General features: G+C 36.4%; 1 protein-coding gene across 1 annotated transcript in view; it reads left to right on the plus strand.

The window, feature by feature from the left end:
* The window catches only part of trhde.2 (thyrotropin releasing hormone degrading enzyme, tandem duplicate 2), a 213,450-nt gene extending 196,489 nt beyond the window's left edge, over positions 1 to 16,961 (plus strand). The window contains exons 16-19 of the mRNA XM_056455542.1: positions 3,034 to 3,201; positions 10,788 to 10,928; positions 11,165 to 11,246; positions 13,544 to 16,961. Of these exons, the coding sequence (XP_056311517.1) occupies positions 3,034 to 3,201; positions 10,788 to 10,928; positions 11,165 to 11,246; positions 13,544 to 13,687 (535 nt within the window). The 3' untranslated portion in view covers positions 13,688 to 16,961. The remainder of the gene's footprint in view (positions 1 to 3,033; positions 3,202 to 10,787; positions 10,929 to 11,164; positions 11,247 to 13,543) is intronic.
* The last annotated feature ends 1,352 nt before the right edge of the window (positions 16,962 to 18,313 follow it).

The raw sequence follows: 18,313 nt of genomic DNA on the forward strand, positions 1-18,313 counted from the left end.
TGACCAAAATGGAAAATAAACATAATTGCGGGTGTCTGTTTGTGTATCTGAAGAAATCATGTTAGCCTGCACAAGATATTGTGTTTGCTCAGTTTTTAGGAATATTTTTTTGTCCCCGGGCCAAACTGTTGGCCGCATGCCTATAAATACATGAAAGGCCTCACACACACACACAGTTCATTTTATTCACATTGGCAACCTTTAGCGCATTGGAAATTTGCTTGCTTGTTTCAAAATCGTGACCTAAAATCGACAGATAGACCTTAAATCTACACACAGATGCTGTTTTTCTCATATTATGTATCCCATCTTGACCTTGGATTCATATTATGTGTATTTAACGATTGATTTAGGTTTCGAATGTGACTGTGATACTGTAGCAATGAAATGCTCTTTTAACAGATTTTTTTTTGGCTTATATTTTTGCTTTTAACATGTGAAATACTTAAAGTAAACCAATGCTTGACCTGCCAAGTCAAAGATTTTACACTCTTTTGCCCTGAAACTGCTCAATTGCTCTAGCAGTGGCTCTAATTATTACCCTGTGGAGTAGTCTCTGTACTGAACACAATACTTCCTACTAGATGGATCATCATGTGAGTTTAGTTTAATCCACTGGCAGACATTTAGAAAGATGAAAGTTGAGAGATTTTCATTTTTAAGGCATTTAGGGCATACTTTTATCCAGAACGACTATTAAAACTGCTTTAGTTGCTTGTGTACAAATGTCAAACTCAACAGATGGTAAGAAATTACTTGAAAAGTGCACCTGCTAGAAAAATTGTGATGTCTTTCTGCTGCAGCAATTTTGTGTTATTAGTTATATCTTCCTTTTGATACTTGTGAACTGTATTTTTCACACTGTGTTGTTTGCCTCTGACCTACCAGTTGAAGTTTGGGTCTGCCAGATGTGTCCTTCAGTGTCCTTTCTTCAAAAATGACCTCTAGTCCTGCTGGGATAATAAAACAATGATGTTCAGCTTGATATTCAGGAATGAGCACATCATAAAAGAGCAATGTGTTTGACCTTTATGTCTTTTTATGGTTAAGGTGGTGATAATGTCATAGGAATGACCTAGCAGAGTTTATGAGCTGCAGAGAGAGGCTTCAGTTCACTGTACAGTAAAAGTCAAACGCTGAGAAAATCTCCTCATGTGTTTTATTGATTAGAAAACAGAACATAAGAAACAAGATTAACTATAATAGTAGCAGAAACTGCTCAAGCTAAATAACAAGTTTAAAACTGTGTTTGAAACAATTAATGTTCACACATTATGAGCAAAAGTATGTGTAAGGATCCCATGGGTCAGGAAGTTTCTGGAAAATCATGAAATTTTAAAGGTAAATTCCAGTCATTAAACTTGTATGATATTATATGATCTATTTTAGACTAATTCATGGAATATCAGTGATTTTCTGAAAAATTACGTATCACTACGACCCATCAGTTCAAACTCAGCACACTTAAAGAGACAATAGGTGAAAATTGGCATGTAAAAATGTGGGAAAGCAAAACAAGCATTTTTAATACGCATTTCACTGCATATCATACTTTAAAGCTGCTTGTTTTTCTATAAGGCGGGGAAATTAAGCTTTCTCCTCTGTAGAAGTCAGGAAAAAAGACATTTAGTTTAAAGTTGCCTTCACATCGTTAAATATAAAAAGAAATCATATATTTATATTCAGGTTACAATATCAGAGGTAAATACTAGATTTATGACTCGTGTTGTCTTCTTTTCTCTTGCTGAACATGTTATAATTCATGAATTTTCCAGATATAATGGCAGGTCGCAAATATTATTCTCTAACTAGGTTTTGGAAATCAGTAAAACATCCTGCCATTGGCAGTCATAAACAAGACATCACCTTCTCAGGTGTGGAAATTCAGTCTATACACTCCAATTGGATGTGACAAGATTTCATATCTAACTGAAGGTGCCGTTCTTGGTTTCGCTACATTGAAAACTCCCAGAGGCTCAGACGGCTCATCCAGAATCAGCAGGTCTTTATTGCGCTTTGTTTGAGCAAATCAAAAGTTCAGTCACTGTATCGCCGCAGCTCCTCTTGAGGTTTAATGTTATTTCTTTCTGTACGAATATTACATGCATCGCCTCACAGCCTGAGATGCTTTTCTCTCTGTGTAGCTCCACTATACTCTGCTATTCTTTTCTCCGATTTATAACCAGATGATATCATGGGTCCACAGAGAGCTCTTTCTCATGACCGATATATCGCCAGAATATATATATTGCACTATGAGTTACTTTTGAAGGGCTGGAGTGAGAATTCAGGTCATATTTTACCACTTAATTTATAACCTCGCGCAAGATCATCAAATTAGATCAGCTTGTGTTATTATGGCCATTTATCATTGTGACATTTCAACTGATTTCAACTGAATTCAACTGATTCAAAGTGATTGCAGACAGCAGAAAGCAATTTTTTACCTAAATGTCTATCTATTTTTAAGACAATATTTTTTTTAGCCAAACTTGTCTTTTTCAAATGTAAATGTGCCTTTATTTAACATTGATATTATCAGCAAAAACTGTTTAAGAAGAAACGGTAAAAAAAGTACGACTGATAAAAACATGCAGACATACACTCACACTGTTTTCACTGATTCTTCTGGAGGTGAAAAGATTGGCTTGTGACTTGCTATCTTTGAACAACCCCAAGGGACTTCACCGACTCCTGTGAAAAAACATGTCTTCAGAAAAAACGAATTCCCAGGAACATAAATAAGAATTAGCCGTGAACACAATGTAATCTAAAACTTGTGAATCTACAGTAAATCTCTGTAAATATTTAATGAAAAGACACTGAGGAATGCTAATCACCTAAGGAATGCAATGTCAAGTACTAGCATTCTCCACATTTTCCCCTTCTACTCTAAAAGTCATTCTTCATATTTATGTGAAAGAAAATCAGTAGAGTTTGGATCTACTTTGGTATTTACCTCAAAATGTATCTAACTATAAATGTGTTTTCAGCTCTTGGCTTCACTCAGTTCTTTAATCTTCTGTCTCACAGGATTCCACCCAACGTCCGGGACATTGTGTACTGCACAGGTGTTTCTCTAATGGATGAGGATGTGTGGGAGTTTATCTGGATGAAGTTTCACTCATCTACAGCTGTCTCTGAGAAGAAGGTTCTTCTGGAGGCCTTGACCTGCAGTGACAACATCTTCCTGCTTAACAGGTCAGCCAACACTATTACACTTTAATAATGATAATAATAATAATAATAATACTAATAATAATAATATTAATAATAATAATAATAATACGGTTATGTAGCATGATGCATTTATCAGCTAATTTAAACTTTGTTTGAAATAAATATAAATTTTGAAAAATCTTTGACAACTCTGTACCATGCATTGGTGGAAATCCCCCAATCCTACCCCCACTTAAGGTTTGTCAAACTTGCCCCCCCCACCCCCCAAAAAAAACTATGATTAAAAATTGTAAATAACAATGCTTTACACTTTAAATAATGTGTCAATTTTATACCTTTAGAAATGTGTAAATCAAGACAAACGCAAACAGGTTTAGAACATTTTCAGTCTCCCTCTCCTTTCCCCTGAATTGCTTTGGTACAAATGCCTGCTTTCCACTTTTTCACATACTTGGAACAGTATTGTAGCTATTGAATTAGAGGGGTTAAACTTTAAAGACTAATTTCAGTCTTCTTATTTCTGTCCCCCTTAAGAAATTGGTCTTACAACGTTTTATGTTTTTCGTCCCCCCTGCTGTTAGAAGAAATTTCCACCCCTGGATGCATCAACCATTTTATTCACTTCTGCACAAAGCTTTTGTCATTTCATTGAATGCAAGGAGTATCTGGAGGTGTCTGGAGCATGTACAGCTCCACTTTGACTATAACCCGCTTGTTAGTTTGCAGTCTACTGTACCTCATGAAGTAATCCTATTCAGTCCTTTCCTCCACATCAAGCCACTCACAGCAACAGAGTGACTCTCACTCCTCTGATGGGGCAGTAAAGACAATGGCTGCTGTAGGAGCTTTCTCCACAAATCTCCATGGTGTCTTAAATCCTGCCGACTCAATAGCAGGATGAGGACGGTGACGGATTACACCCTGTCCAGACCAGACGAGGATCTCACAGCCCACACAAATTCTGAAGCAGTTCTCTCAGGATTCACTGCTGGTTTGACATCTCCATTTATTCAGTTGCAGTTTGTTGTTTTATAGATGCACAGAGAGAAAGAAACTTGGCCATATAAAGAGACCCTCCATGACCCTTCTCTGCATTGAGTGTTCAGCACTCAACTGGCTGATTCCTGTGGGAATCTTCGGTATGAGATTGTGGAGAGGGATCTTGCCTTGGTAGAGGGGGAAGACAAATGGAGCCACATTTAGCAAGTACACATTTCAGTGCTCTACATCCAGATTTCATTTTGTTCATGTTTAGATACTATTCATCAAATTACAGTCAGTGAGGATCCTTTTCATTTTTTTTAGATGCTGGTAATTGCCTTCCTTGAAGGTAAAATCAATGAGGCTTACAAGCTCTCTGTAAACCAAACCAAAATACAGCACATTAAAGTGAAGCAGCTGAATCCTACATTTAACAGATACTTTGGAACCACCATTCTCCTATAAAACTGGGGGCTGGGGGGTGTACCAAAGAAGTTAAGGTTCTTGGGGGGACGGAGATGGGAGTGAAATACGAGAGACTCCCAGAAAAAAAAGACGTCAGCGTTGGCAGGTATGGGTTTGAGACCAAAAGAGGATCAAGCCAAATCTGACTCAATTCTGAGTCAACGTTCAAGACCAGAAAATTAAGTTTACATAAAGGTCAAGACCATACGTGGGTTGAATATGAGTCAGGATCAATACCAGAAGAAAGTTGAGTCTTAAAAAAGATATTAGTCAAAAGAGTGTTATGTTTGTGTTAAGAATCGAGTCTGAGAACCACCCACTTCGAATGTTATCACTCGATTGAATGGCCATTATCAGTGGTTATCAGCTTATAGATATGTCACAGTAGGGGGCTTCTGTGCCTATTGGTAGGCTCAGAAGGCTATTATCATCCATCCACATGGGTATTCAGCTACTCTAATGTAAAATGGGCAGAGAACATGGCCCTCAAGGCCCCTATGACCAAACCAACGATGGTCTCCTAAATGGTAAGTTTCCAACTTAATGGACAGTGACGTGCAGTTAACAGTTAAAAAAATCTCAATTTTATTTCGTACATTTACTATTTAAAATATTGAGCTCAACATCACAATAAAAATATTCCCTTAATTGAACAATTTCCTAGTGGCAAATACTTTACCAATTCTGTACCCTTTAAGGCCTTACTCTTTAAGAAAAATTAGTCATATTTTGTTATTCTAGAGCAAAATACAACAGAAAGAAAAATACAAGAACAAAATAATCAAAGACAACATCTATACAATAACCAAGAAGTCTGTACCAATATATATTCCACATACAACCAAACAGAAATGAGATTAGTTATCAGTTGTTATTCAATGTGTCTCACTCCAGCATATAACCACTACATATCATCCATAATCATTGAGAACAAAATCACAAACCCCCCAAAAATCAAAATATAATGAATTGTATACGCCACCAACCACACAATTCAAAATATCAAATGCACACCAAACTCTTGCTTCCGATTTGGCAATACCAATAAACAAGTGTAATGTCACATAATCCCTACAATCACAACAATGATACCAACTTCTCAAAAAAAGTAATAATAATAGCACATACAAAAGTAAAGAATAGAAAACGAAATAATAACAACACTAATACAAAACTCACCTCTCACAAACACACTTAACTAATGATGGTTTCCAAAAGCAACACGCGCAGGTGGTTTGAGGACTTTTGTAAATCATACAAAGCCAGCGCACATGAATTGACCACCGATGATGTGAAATTCAATGTGCTTATGTCAGAATTCCAATACACACACACACATGGAAATGCCATTTTCGCATAAGGCTAGATGACACTCAAGCTACAGCAAAGCAGCAGCTAGCAGACTCTGTAAAACAACAACTCCTTACAACTCTTCTTTTTTTCCCTAGATATACTCTAACGCAGAAGACTTACCTTTGGAATTAACTATACATGTACACCATAAATTAACTATACATGTACACTTAACATTGGGCTGCGCCCAATCAAGTTAATTTCCTACAGCCAAAATACAGTCATTTAAAATTGATAATCCATTCCATCTTACTTACGGTTTCCAACATGCTTTACTAACTGGAGGGCTTGTGGAGAGAGTCCCATCAACAGGTCAAAACAACAAAATGCCAACCAGAGACGGAGACCTCACCTGCTCCTATAAAGCCGTGGCATGATTAGCACGCAATGCAGTCATTTAAAGGGCAAACCTACTACACTAATAGAGAAGACTCCAGATCCAGATCTGTTTTTACATTACTGTGACGATTGGGTTTAGGGTTGGGGAAGGGGTAGAAATTGCAATTAATGGCAAATTTAATAAATAATATAAATAATTCTCATTAACTTCCAGCCGCAGTCGTATGTGATCTATAGCTGATTAACCATGTGGATGAATGATAACAGTCTTCTGAGTCTACCAGTAGGCGCAGAAGGCCCCTACTGGCCCATATGTATGATATGATAACCACTGATAACGGCAATTCAATCGAGTGATAACATTCAAATCAGCTGCCAGAACAGGGTTAAGGCAGCTAGCGCTCTGCAGCTTTCACATGGTTGCCCGCTGAAGCTAAGCAAGGTGTGTCTGGTTAGTACCCGGATGAAAGGCCATATGGGAAAACTAGGTTGCTGCTGAAAGAGGTGTAGTCTGTGTGGGTCTTAGTGCCCCAGTATAGTGACAAGGACACACTGTATAGTATAATATTACAGTCAAAACCAAAATAACATTGGGTCTGAATGAAGATTTTAATCCAAAGAGTGTTTGAGTTAAGGTTCAAGTCATCAGTATAGTGACACTATCAATGAGAAACTTCAGATGAGACATAACTTTGAGGTCAATAAAAATCTCAGGATTTCCTTCAAAAACTCTTCATATCTTGGCCAAACTTGTCAACTGGCCTCTGTTTATCGTGCCCTCCTAACCGTCCCAATATCTACTAACTGCTTTTCTCCTCTTCATCAATAAGCTTGTGCAGAAAAACTGCTGTTGCATTATCTAGTTTGTTGCAGTACCTATTGTTTGTAAGCCAAGATTCCAAAACTCTAAGTCTTGATCTTATAATAGGACTGACTCCTTTTTTGGATAGAGTCTTGACTTTGACTCAAATGAGTTAGTCTTGACTACAACACTGGTTACTGATTAGGACTGTGTTTTTTGACACACTGTAATTCTTGATCCAGGAACACACTGCATTTGTGTGATCAGATCATGGTAAGATCAACTTTGCTGGTACAGTAGTTTAAATCTGGTTGCTAACTTAAATTTTTTTCTTCCACATCACAAAAATATATGAATATTAGCAAATGATGTGGCGCTAGCAGCAGCAGCAGAAGTGATGTGCTGGTGTTGAAGTGTTAGACATCATAGTTAGAAAAACACAGGCGCTAAAAACACTCATGTGATAATTAGAAACTGGCACCAAGGGCTACAATGCATAGCATTAGCATGATGTGATAGCCACACTGCTGTGTGGAGAACCTGTAACAAAGTCAAAGCTCAAAGGGGGGGGGGGGGGGGGATCTACTGTTGACTGTCCTCTGAGAGTATAAACCGTGTTAATAAATATCATTCTCCATGATATAAAAGTGTTTGTTATCTCTAAACAACATGTAGGGGAAACATTTATTCACATTTGCTATATCCTTCAAAATCTTTCTTCTCTAAGAATTGATTTTGATTCACATTAGGAAGATGTATTTATAGTATATAGTTGACTTAATGCCAGTAAGATTTATATACCTTCCTAGTTTCAACTTGCTGTTGCTGAAGACCCATAATTCTCACAGTGTGCGTAAATGAACAGGAATCCACACTTACCAGCCCTAATTTGTCCCATTGGATTTGTACTGGGATTTCCATCCCTTTATTCTTGGCTATCTAAACTGTGTGATTTCAGAAACATCCAGATCATGATCCAAAGGTGCAAATGTCTAAGTGCTTTTCTCAAATGAGGTCTCAAGAGTAAGGTCTACATTACACACTTAACAGCGAGTCTCATTTAAAAAGCCATGCAAGTAGAAACTACACATTACATTAGGAACCTGCCTGCATTTGAAGTGACTCTAATATCAGTTCATTCAGGGTTATCCAGAACCCCAAACATGGAAGACATTTGACTGCAGCATTCAGACATCCACCTTTGCTCTACTGCCAGACTTAAAAGAGTAGAGAAGACCTTTAGCAGCAGTTCATTGATTTCAGGCACACTTAAATTTCACACCGCAAGCACAAGCAAAGCCCCATCCCAGATGAGCTGTGTGAGTGTGTGCGCACATGTGTGTGTGTGTTTGATATTTAATCTACCACAGAGAAAAACTACCCTGCTTGGAGTGAGCTAGTAAATGTGCTTCAATCACTGAATGTGAAGGATGGGGTGCATGGGTACATTTGGTATTGATTTCTATGACATGAAGTAAATTGTATCCCCCTCCTCCATGTTCTTTTTTCTTTTGATAAGTGTTGCGATCCAGTGTGCCTTAAGGCTCAGGTGGATTAGACTTAATTTTCCAAGTTCAGCTCTGTCTTCAGCAGAATTTTTACGTTTTTGTTTTTTTTTGACCATGAAAATGTGTCCTTTGCGCAAAATGTGTAAATGTTTTAAATGCAGTATACATTGTCAACATTTACACATTTTGCGCAAATGACACATTTTCATGGTCAAAAACAAAAACATAGAAATTCTGCTGAAGACAGAGCTGAACTTGGAAAATTAAGTCTAATCCACCTGAGCCTTAAGGCACACTGGATCGCAACACTTATACACTTATTTAACAACACACTTTACATGCCAATTTGCACATAACAGCTGCACATATAACGTAGTATATAGTAATAAATGGAATTGTGAATGGAGCGAGGCCAGTGATGTGGGTGCTTTTGAGCTGGACTGCAGAACTTGTCACATATTGTGTCCTTCCCTTTCCATGTTCCATTTTTTTGTTATGGGTTCTGTCTCTGTTTTTTTTTTTTTAAATTTATAACTATGTCCTCTGGTTACAATTGAAACAGCGGTAAATGAGACTGGGGTTTTGTCAATCTTTGCACATGCACAGTAGCTAGAGCAAACTGGAAATGTTTTCATGTAATTAGAGCTTAAGTAGTAATTAGAGCAAAAGTAATGGGACAGGTCACTACTTGTTGCTGATGTAAAGTATGTACTTTATTGTAAAATTAAAGCAAGCAGTTTTGGGGATTTCAGGATTCCCCACTCATTTGGATTGCAAACATTGCTTTGTAAACATGGCAGCCAAGTGAATAGAATTCACTTTGGTGGCATCCATAATTCACAAAGGCTGCATCTGAAATTACCTACTACTCAGTAGGTAGTGCATTTGAATTTGAATGTACTACTCGACTATTAAAAAAAAGTACGTTCTATACAGTATAAATGTGAGTAGGATGAATGAAACTCGTACTACGTACTACAATCGCCATTTTGTCATAGTCACATAACCTACTCAAGTCAGTTGCATTGCTTCACTCCCATTCATGAATTCTCTCACGGTGCATCGGATGCGCACTTCAGAATCTCGCCGCAAGTAGTAGGTCATCCTGGTACTCCTCACATACTGTTTTTCGAATACTATGAATTCGAACATACTACTCGGCTTGCATACTGTTTTTAGCGAACTAATATATAAGTTTGCGATTTTGGATGCAGCCAAAGAGACTTTGGTGGCACGTGATGCTCATCAGCTTATTCCCATAGCTCTCGGCCACACCCCACTTATGACATACATGTACACATTAAATACTTAAAACAGTATTATCCTACTTTGTTAATCCATACAGGTGCATTATCAGAAAAATAAGGGACTAAGCTGAAGGAAAATGATTGAACGAATGAAAAATATTCTAAAAGCTTGTTTTCACTCAGATGTTAGCTTTATCCTCGTGGCAATGATGTCTAGGTTGTTAATGAAAAGCTGCAGGAAGTGACTTCATGACGCAAGTCAAAAGCCCGGAAGAGCAGCTGAACTGAAATCACGGTGAAGAAATTAACTCACATGTCATTGCAAATTGAAAACTTGAACGTCTTTATGTGTAACATCTCATTTCCTATTTCCTCCATCATCATCTACTTGACATTTTGCACCAATTTAAAGTGAATGGGTCTGTCTGAACTCGATTAATTACTTTTTGATGATGCGGACTCACAGCATTGAAAGCATTTTTGAATTATTGCGTTTTTGCTGCCTGTCAGTGGATGTTGTGGAAAACAACCAAGAATGAGAAGATTGGCTCAAATACAGTAGATTGCGAAACTGATTTGTTTAGAATAACTTATAAAGATTTCAATATATTCTTACAAACTAAGGACATTTGGGTAACACTTTAGACTTAAATACCAGTTGTCATCATTAACTAGTGGATTATTACTTGCCTATTAAGACTATGTAGCTTATTTTGTACATATGAAGTACATAGTCTGCATGATCTTATTCTACATCCCTAATCCTACCTAATACCTAGACCTAAATACTACATTAATAACTAATAATAAGCAGCAAATTAGGGGTTTATTGTGCTAAAATCATAGTTAATGATTTGTTAATGGCGAAAATTGTACCTAAAGTATGACAGAATTTTGTTTTGTTGTCCACAGGCTCCTGAATCTGTCCCTCACGTCAGACCTTGTGCCGGATCAGGATGTGATTGATGTCATCATACATGTGGCCCGCAATCCACTGGGAAGACATTTAGCATGGAGATATTTCAGAGAGAAGTGGGACATTTTGAACTCCAGGTGAATGTAGTTCTATTCATCCCTGCTTATCAGTGAATTTAACCTTCTTTTCAGTCCCTGATATGAATTTTACATCCACACTCTCATAAGATATTTATTGGTGAATGTTATTTCTTGTTTGTTGTTGGAGGACCAGAACGAATTATGAGAAATATTTACTGGTGTTTGTTTACTGCTGGGCTGATTAAAGGCTCCCCAAAGTTTTTAATAAAATAGTTTGCGTCTCTCATTCGCAGGTATGGAGAAGCTTTATTTATGAACTCAAAATTAATCAGCGGTGTGACAGAGTTTCTTAATACTGAGGCCGAATTGAATGAGGTGAGTCTGCATGACACCATTTTCAAATAAACATGGAAATCTTTACACAATTGGGCCATTAATTTATATGGCATCAACGTTTTGAGAGCCTAAAACTGCATTCCCAATCTATTTAATGAAGAATTTGTACTAACATATTAACAACAGCAACAGACTACAACATTACAGTATATGTGACCCTGGAGCACAAAACCAAAATATCCAAAAACACATTATATGGGTCAATAAAATTGGTCACACTTTATTTTGATGGTCCGTTTGTTGAATTTAAGTTACATTGCAACCAATTTTCATTAGATTTTAAGTTTTTTATAGTCAGTTAAATATCTGTTGAAGGAGCAGTATCAACATATATTAAGCAGACAGTCTACTAATACTCAAATGGACCATCAAAATAAAGTGTTACCATAAAATTTTATATATTTTTTTCTTTTACGCCAAAAATCATTAGAATATTAATGATCATGTTCTGTTTGGATTTGCTGTTTGGATTTGGATAACTGTAAATATATCAAAAAAGTTTTTGATTAGTCATGTGCAATGCTAAGCACTTCATTAAGACATCTTTAAAGGTGATTTTCTCACTGTTTTGATGTTTTTAACCCTCAGATTCCAGATTTAATAGCTGAATCTCAGCCAAATATTGACCTTTCCTAACAGAGTATACAGTATATTAATAGAAAACCTATTTGTTCATTCAATATACATATACATCAAGTGATGTGCAAATCTCAATTTCAAAAATTGACCCTTATGACTGGTTTTGGGTCACATATGAGTGCTGAAAAGAAGTATTTTTTCACAAAATGGCATTGCAACTTGATTTGGTATGCATAACACAACATTTTCTGTTTAAGTATGAATGGGGTCACTATGGAAATAGTCATCTGTACTAAGCTTAAAAAATAACAGAAAATTTTCTTGTTTATCTACACACCATTGTAAAAATTATATATAAACACTAATGAACTACAGTGGTCCCTCGTTTAAAAATAGTTCTAAAAATAGCCCCCAATAGGTGAAATCCGCAAAGTAGTCCTCTTTATTTTTTACAATTATCATAGATGTTTTGAGACTGTAAAACCCTCACTACACTACTTTCTCAGATAGGCATTAACATTTTCATACTTTACTCTCTTGTTTAAATACTCAGTAAATTTCTACCTTCCATGAGCATGTCTAGAAGTCCAACTTTATTTGTAATGGTTGGCAACTTTCTCTGTCTTTTGGGTGCTACCATGGGTGCCTTCGATGGTGCAGAAAGTTTCATTGACATTATGGGGTTTGTTGGGGAGAAAGCTTGCAAGCATACAGTACAGTACTTCAGAGTCACACTACTAGCAATCAAAGATTAATGTCAATTTGGCAAGCTGAACACATTCTGTACTTTACAGGAGACACGGCACAGAGAAGATAGATTGACAATGGTCTACAACCAATTTGCGCACAAATTGCACTAAAAAAATGCGAAACTGCGAAAAGTGAACCATGTTATCAGCAGATTGTGTGAGCAAAGTAGATGAGCAATATGTAATATGAGCAAAAGTACAGTTTGGAGACTGCAGAAATGTTCCCTAGACTGATTAGTTGGGTTATTTCTTCATTGTAACTTCTTAACCTTATTAGAGGAAATGTAACACATATTCACTTATTCAAATTCATTCAGCTTCAGTCCCAGAGGAAACAGACTGCTGATGCTTCTCACTGCAGCACTTTCTCATCCGGCTGACTTTGCCTTCCACAACTTATCATTTATAAAAAGATAATACGAACCCTCTCATTGTTTTCTTAAGCAGAGCATTAGCATACTGTCATTGACAATCAGCTGCTGCCAGAGCACTTCATCCACAGATTCACATTAACTGTTGGATTGGCATTTCTACATTTCTGTTGAAAGATTCTATGAAATGCAATTCTGAAATGGATTAAAACTAAACAAAGATGTTGAATACTAAATCTGAGTGCACATTCTTTCATATGCACAAGACCTCACAACATCACCAATTGAAAATATTATCATAATTTTATTTTTTTTTTTCAGAAACCCGTGTCCTTCCCTATCAGACAAACAACTAAAACAACACCGATAATTCTGTTTACTTGAATGCATTTCCACACCTCATTATCATAAACATCATTGTTATCTGCTAAATTACACATCAGGCATTTGCATGTAAATGCGTCATATATTCTAATGCTGTTTATCAGTCAGAGACGAAGGTGCCACTTACAAACATAAACACACAATCTCTGATACATATGATAATGTTAATGAGAATTGTTTATCTTCTTCTCAGCTGAAAGAGTTCATCTTGACCAGCGGAGGAGAGTCGGTGCCTGCGTTCGCTCGAGCCGTTGAGATCGTTCAAGCCAATGTAAAATGGCACATCCTGTTCCAGGAACAGTTTTACCAATGGCTGCAGAAAGCTCCCGATGGATAATGCAACATTTAGCATGGAGCGTTCAATTAGCATGGAGACTCTATTAGACATTTCGAGGCCAGTGACATGAGGACACCTACGTCATATTAAAGATCAAACATTTACAGAGTCTGGGAAGCAGCACAACTTTACTTTTATATCCATGTGAGGACTGATGGATCAGGAAAAATTCCCAGAAAACAACAGTGCCGCCCTGCTGTCCAACACACTTACTACAACTGAGACTGTAAAATGAAGAGGAGACTGGCAGCTTGAATAAAACAGGGGTCTCAAACTCAAATTGATGGGGGGGCCATTTCAGTGACTGACAATTCATAGCAGGACCGTTTTAACATGCAAGCACAAAAAAGTGGAAACCTAACAAAAAGTATGCTTTTTGTTTCTTGTTGTACATATTGAAGGGGTCGTTTAAATTGCTATGAAAATACTACAAATAATAGGCATAATAATTATTATTCTGTCCCAACCAATTGTATTGTCCCAATAGTGTTAGAACAGCAGAAAACAGTTTGGGTAACTTAAGTGACTTTACTGGCAATTGTTCTTCTCAATTTCTTTCTTTTTTGTAAAACTACAGCAAAGAGGGAAAAAGAATGTACACATTCACATTTACTTTAACAAGTTCATTTCAAGTAGCAGTACAATTTTACTTATGCACATAGTTTTTATGCAAATCTTAATAAGCGTATGAAAAAAATCTATTAAATGGGACCATTTGAATCAGCTATTAGCAAACTGATCACATTTGTTACACCACCAGCATAACGTGCAAGCCATAAAGAAGTGTTTGTACAACAAAATGCAATAGTATAAAACTGATAATAATCAAACGACCCTTGAATATTTACTATAATAGAGCTTTAGTAAAAATAGAGAAATTACAGACATATATTTTAACGTTTAAATCAGCCATAAAAATTAAAACGCATGTGTGTTACTCCTGACCGTACACTGAGAAAAAATATAAGAAAAACGAATCTGAATGCAGTACCATAAACATCAACTAGGTGGCGGGTCAATACCCCAAGTGGCTAGACGTGACTGCACAACAATGATAGTGGTTCAAAAATCTATGTTTTGGCAGGCAGAATCTCATTATATTTTTAACGTCAGGTGCGGGCTGGAGGGAGAGGAAGGGTGGCCCGTAAATGGCTCATAGGCTGGCAGTTTGAGACCCCTGGTATAAAATGAATAGATGAAATTGTCAATACTCTGGTCTCAGTCAAGTCCCAATTTACTACAAACCACACATGTAGAAATAAATAGCCAAACAGGCAAATATTTGATCCTTTTTCTGGTCAGATTGCATTCGTATCACAGTGTCCTAACTACACACGATGCTGTGACACACAAATAAAAAAAGTATCTTTTCAATGTTAAAGGGAGTTTTTGCCCAAACCATCCACAATGGTGACACACAGTTTTACTATTTTAGAAATGGTTTCCAGGTGACATGGTGGCTCAGTGGTTAGCACTATCACCTCACAGCAAGAAGGTCTCTGGTTCGAGTCCCAGCTGGGTCAGTTGGCATTTCTGTGTTGAGTTTGCATGTACTCCCAGCGTTCGCATGGGTTTCCTCTGGGTGCTCCGGTTTCCCCCACAAGTCCAAAGACATGCCCTATAGGTGAATTGGGTAAGATAAATTGGCCGTAGTGTATGTGTGTGAATGTGAGAGTGTATGGATGTTTCCCAGCATTGGGTTGCAGCTAGAAGGCCATCCACTGCATAAAACATACAGTATGCCAGATAAGTTGGCGGTTCATTCCGCTGTGGCAACCCTTGATGAATACAGGGACTAAGCCGAAGGAGAATGAATGAATGAAAGGGTTTCTTTTTCTGCAATGTCACGGCTGAAAAAACAGCATGACAAAGATCACCTCAGGTGCTTATTTTGTGCTTTATTCAGTGTTAATTGCTACCAATATGAGTTTGAATACCTTTTTACATGACAGCAGATACAGAAGTCCTTCAGATGTTGAAAATAAAATAGCCAGCAACATATAAACATCAGAACTGTAAGCGTGCAAATTATCATCAATCACTCAGTATGTTCTTGTAATAACATTAAATAGGTTTATTATTTATTAATTCGGTTGTAAATCTGTCTATTTTGTTGAGTGTACTATTCTTCTCTTAAAAATGGCTGGCATTTAAATGTTTGCTTGATTGCTTGATACAGGAATCTTGTTGGGTCGAGTGTTGTTAGGACGGTTATAATGTGAAAAAAATCTTACATTTTCTTTCCCCAAATCAGCCAGATTCAGAAGCTGTATTTTCATGTTTGATAGCACCAACAACAACAAAAGAAAATGGCCACAAAGGGACTATTCTATAATACATGCCTTTATTTTCCATAGGACTGCTGCGATTCTCAGAAGAAACGAAGACTCTTTTTTTTAAAAAAGGTTTAAATTTCAGTGATAAGCTGCTGTTTGCTTTCCTTGCACAATCACACCATTTTGTTGAATTCTATTTTGTATAGTATCAAATGAGGCCATATCTACCTTCATCAAACAGTTAGCTAAAGATAACTACAGGTCACAGGAGGATTCAGACCAGGCCACTGTCAGTTGTCCGTTATCATGAACAAACACAGGTTTGTCTTATTAGGGGTCGATGCTAATTAAGGAATTCTTTAAGGTGCCTATATCTCTGTTGTATTGGGTCAGTAGTGGACTGAAAGTGAGTTTTTACAATGGACATTCTATGGTATTGATGATGATATAACTTGAGGGAAATGCATATGTATGTGTGTTTATGTATATATTTATACAAAGTTAAGTGCATATGGGTCAAAGATGTGGATTTTTTTCGCTTGTTTGTTTTTTCTTTTTTAATAAAAGGGATATTTCACCCATAAACAGCATTAATGTCATCATTTACTCATCATTTTCTTCATCTTTGGAGCAAAAATAAAGGCATTTAAATATTTTTTTCAAGCAACCTAAAAAGCAACATCAAAAGTACGACATTGTAAGAGTATCAAGACATGGTAAAAGTAATCCATGTGCACTGATTGGTTTAATTCAAGATCATTTTTGTCTTACATGACATTTTTAATCCAGCCCTTTATTAAACAATGATCAATGCACATACGTAGAGCTTATCAAATAAGGTCACTCATGTAAGAATAAAGCTCATTGGCTTGCATGTTAAGCAAGCATGGCTGTTTAAATTACTGAATTTTGGCTGAACTATCCCTTTAAATGATTGTACTTATGCATTTTATATAGACAGTGAGAGGAATGCTGTGCGTCTATGATGAGAGTATTCAAATTATGAGTTTCAATATTTTTTTTATATATATATATATATTTTGTGAATATTCAAATAAAATGTTGGCATAACCATTAAATGACTGAAATGTTTTACAATAATTATGCGTAATAATTTATTTCATATTTTTAAGAAAGAAATGTTTTTAAAATTCACTGTGCATATAACAAGCATTTTGTATACAATTTGTCAAGTCATGTTATACAATATCAAATTGTATAACCTCAAAATCAAGAAACTATTAAGAAATAATACTAATATATGCCATATACTTGATATAGCAAAATAGTTACCTGATGCTTTTAACCATGCAACGGAGGGTAGAGTTAGGGTGTAGACCGAAGTCCAGAAGGTTCAACTGCAAAACAAAAAAGGTCAACCAAGAAGTCACTGTTAGTCCACAGGAGCTTCGTTGAAACACAAAGACAACAGCAGATGAGACTGGAAGAAATTAGCATATACACTAAAAGTAAATCTAGAAACTGTCATTAATATTCTTATGACCGTGATTTTATTTTTTATTTTTATTTTTTGAAGCAGATTCTAAATTCTTCAAACACTGTAAAAAAATGCTGGGTTCCACACAATTCGTTCATGTTGTCCCACCAAAAATTGATCAAGTAAACGTAACTGTTTTTACAAATTTCAGTGGATTAAACATAAAACCTTAAACCCCAAAAAACTCAAGAATTGTGTTGTTTTTTCGAGTGTATATAATTTAGCCCTTTTATTTCTACAATGCAGTAAAATCTGAATTACCTGTACAGATCTGGAACTAATTCTGATTCAAACTAATTACATTTTTGTCAATTTAACCCTTCTAAACATGTTTTTAAATTGAAGAACCTTCAATAACTAGACATGCATTTAAAAACCAAAATCTGCCAACACACAGATGGAAACCATATCCTAGACCTTCTAACACTGCCTCATCTTCAATAAAAAGCCTCTGTTTTCTACAAGATGACCATCCATGTGCTCAGCATTGACTGCACACACTTAAAGACAATTTGGGAAAAGGATATTCAGAATGCAATAAGGGGATGAGAAATGGAAAAGTGTGTTTTCAAATACTGGTAAATATGTAAGAGAAGCTAGAGGACAATTTACTCACAAGTTTTACTTCACACCTGTTTGACTCAATAGAATGGGTTTGGCAAATAATAACGTTTCTTTGAAATTTCAAAAAAGAAGCACATTTATTCATTGTAATTGGAACTGTTCACTAGTTCAGCCTTTTTGGCCCCAAACCCTATATATTCTGAGTAAATGGCTTGGAACATTAATACCACTGTCACCAAGGTTTTGCTTACTGGGAGACAGGGAGCAGATGTCACATATTACAAAAGG

The sequence above is a fragment of the Danio aesculapii genome, chromosome 4 (assembly GCF_903798145.1).
Source record: "Danio aesculapii chromosome 4, fDanAes4.1, whole genome shotgun sequence".
NCBI classification, from domain to species: domain Eukaryota; kingdom Metazoa; phylum Chordata; class Actinopteri; order Cypriniformes; family Danionidae; genus Danio; species Danio aesculapii.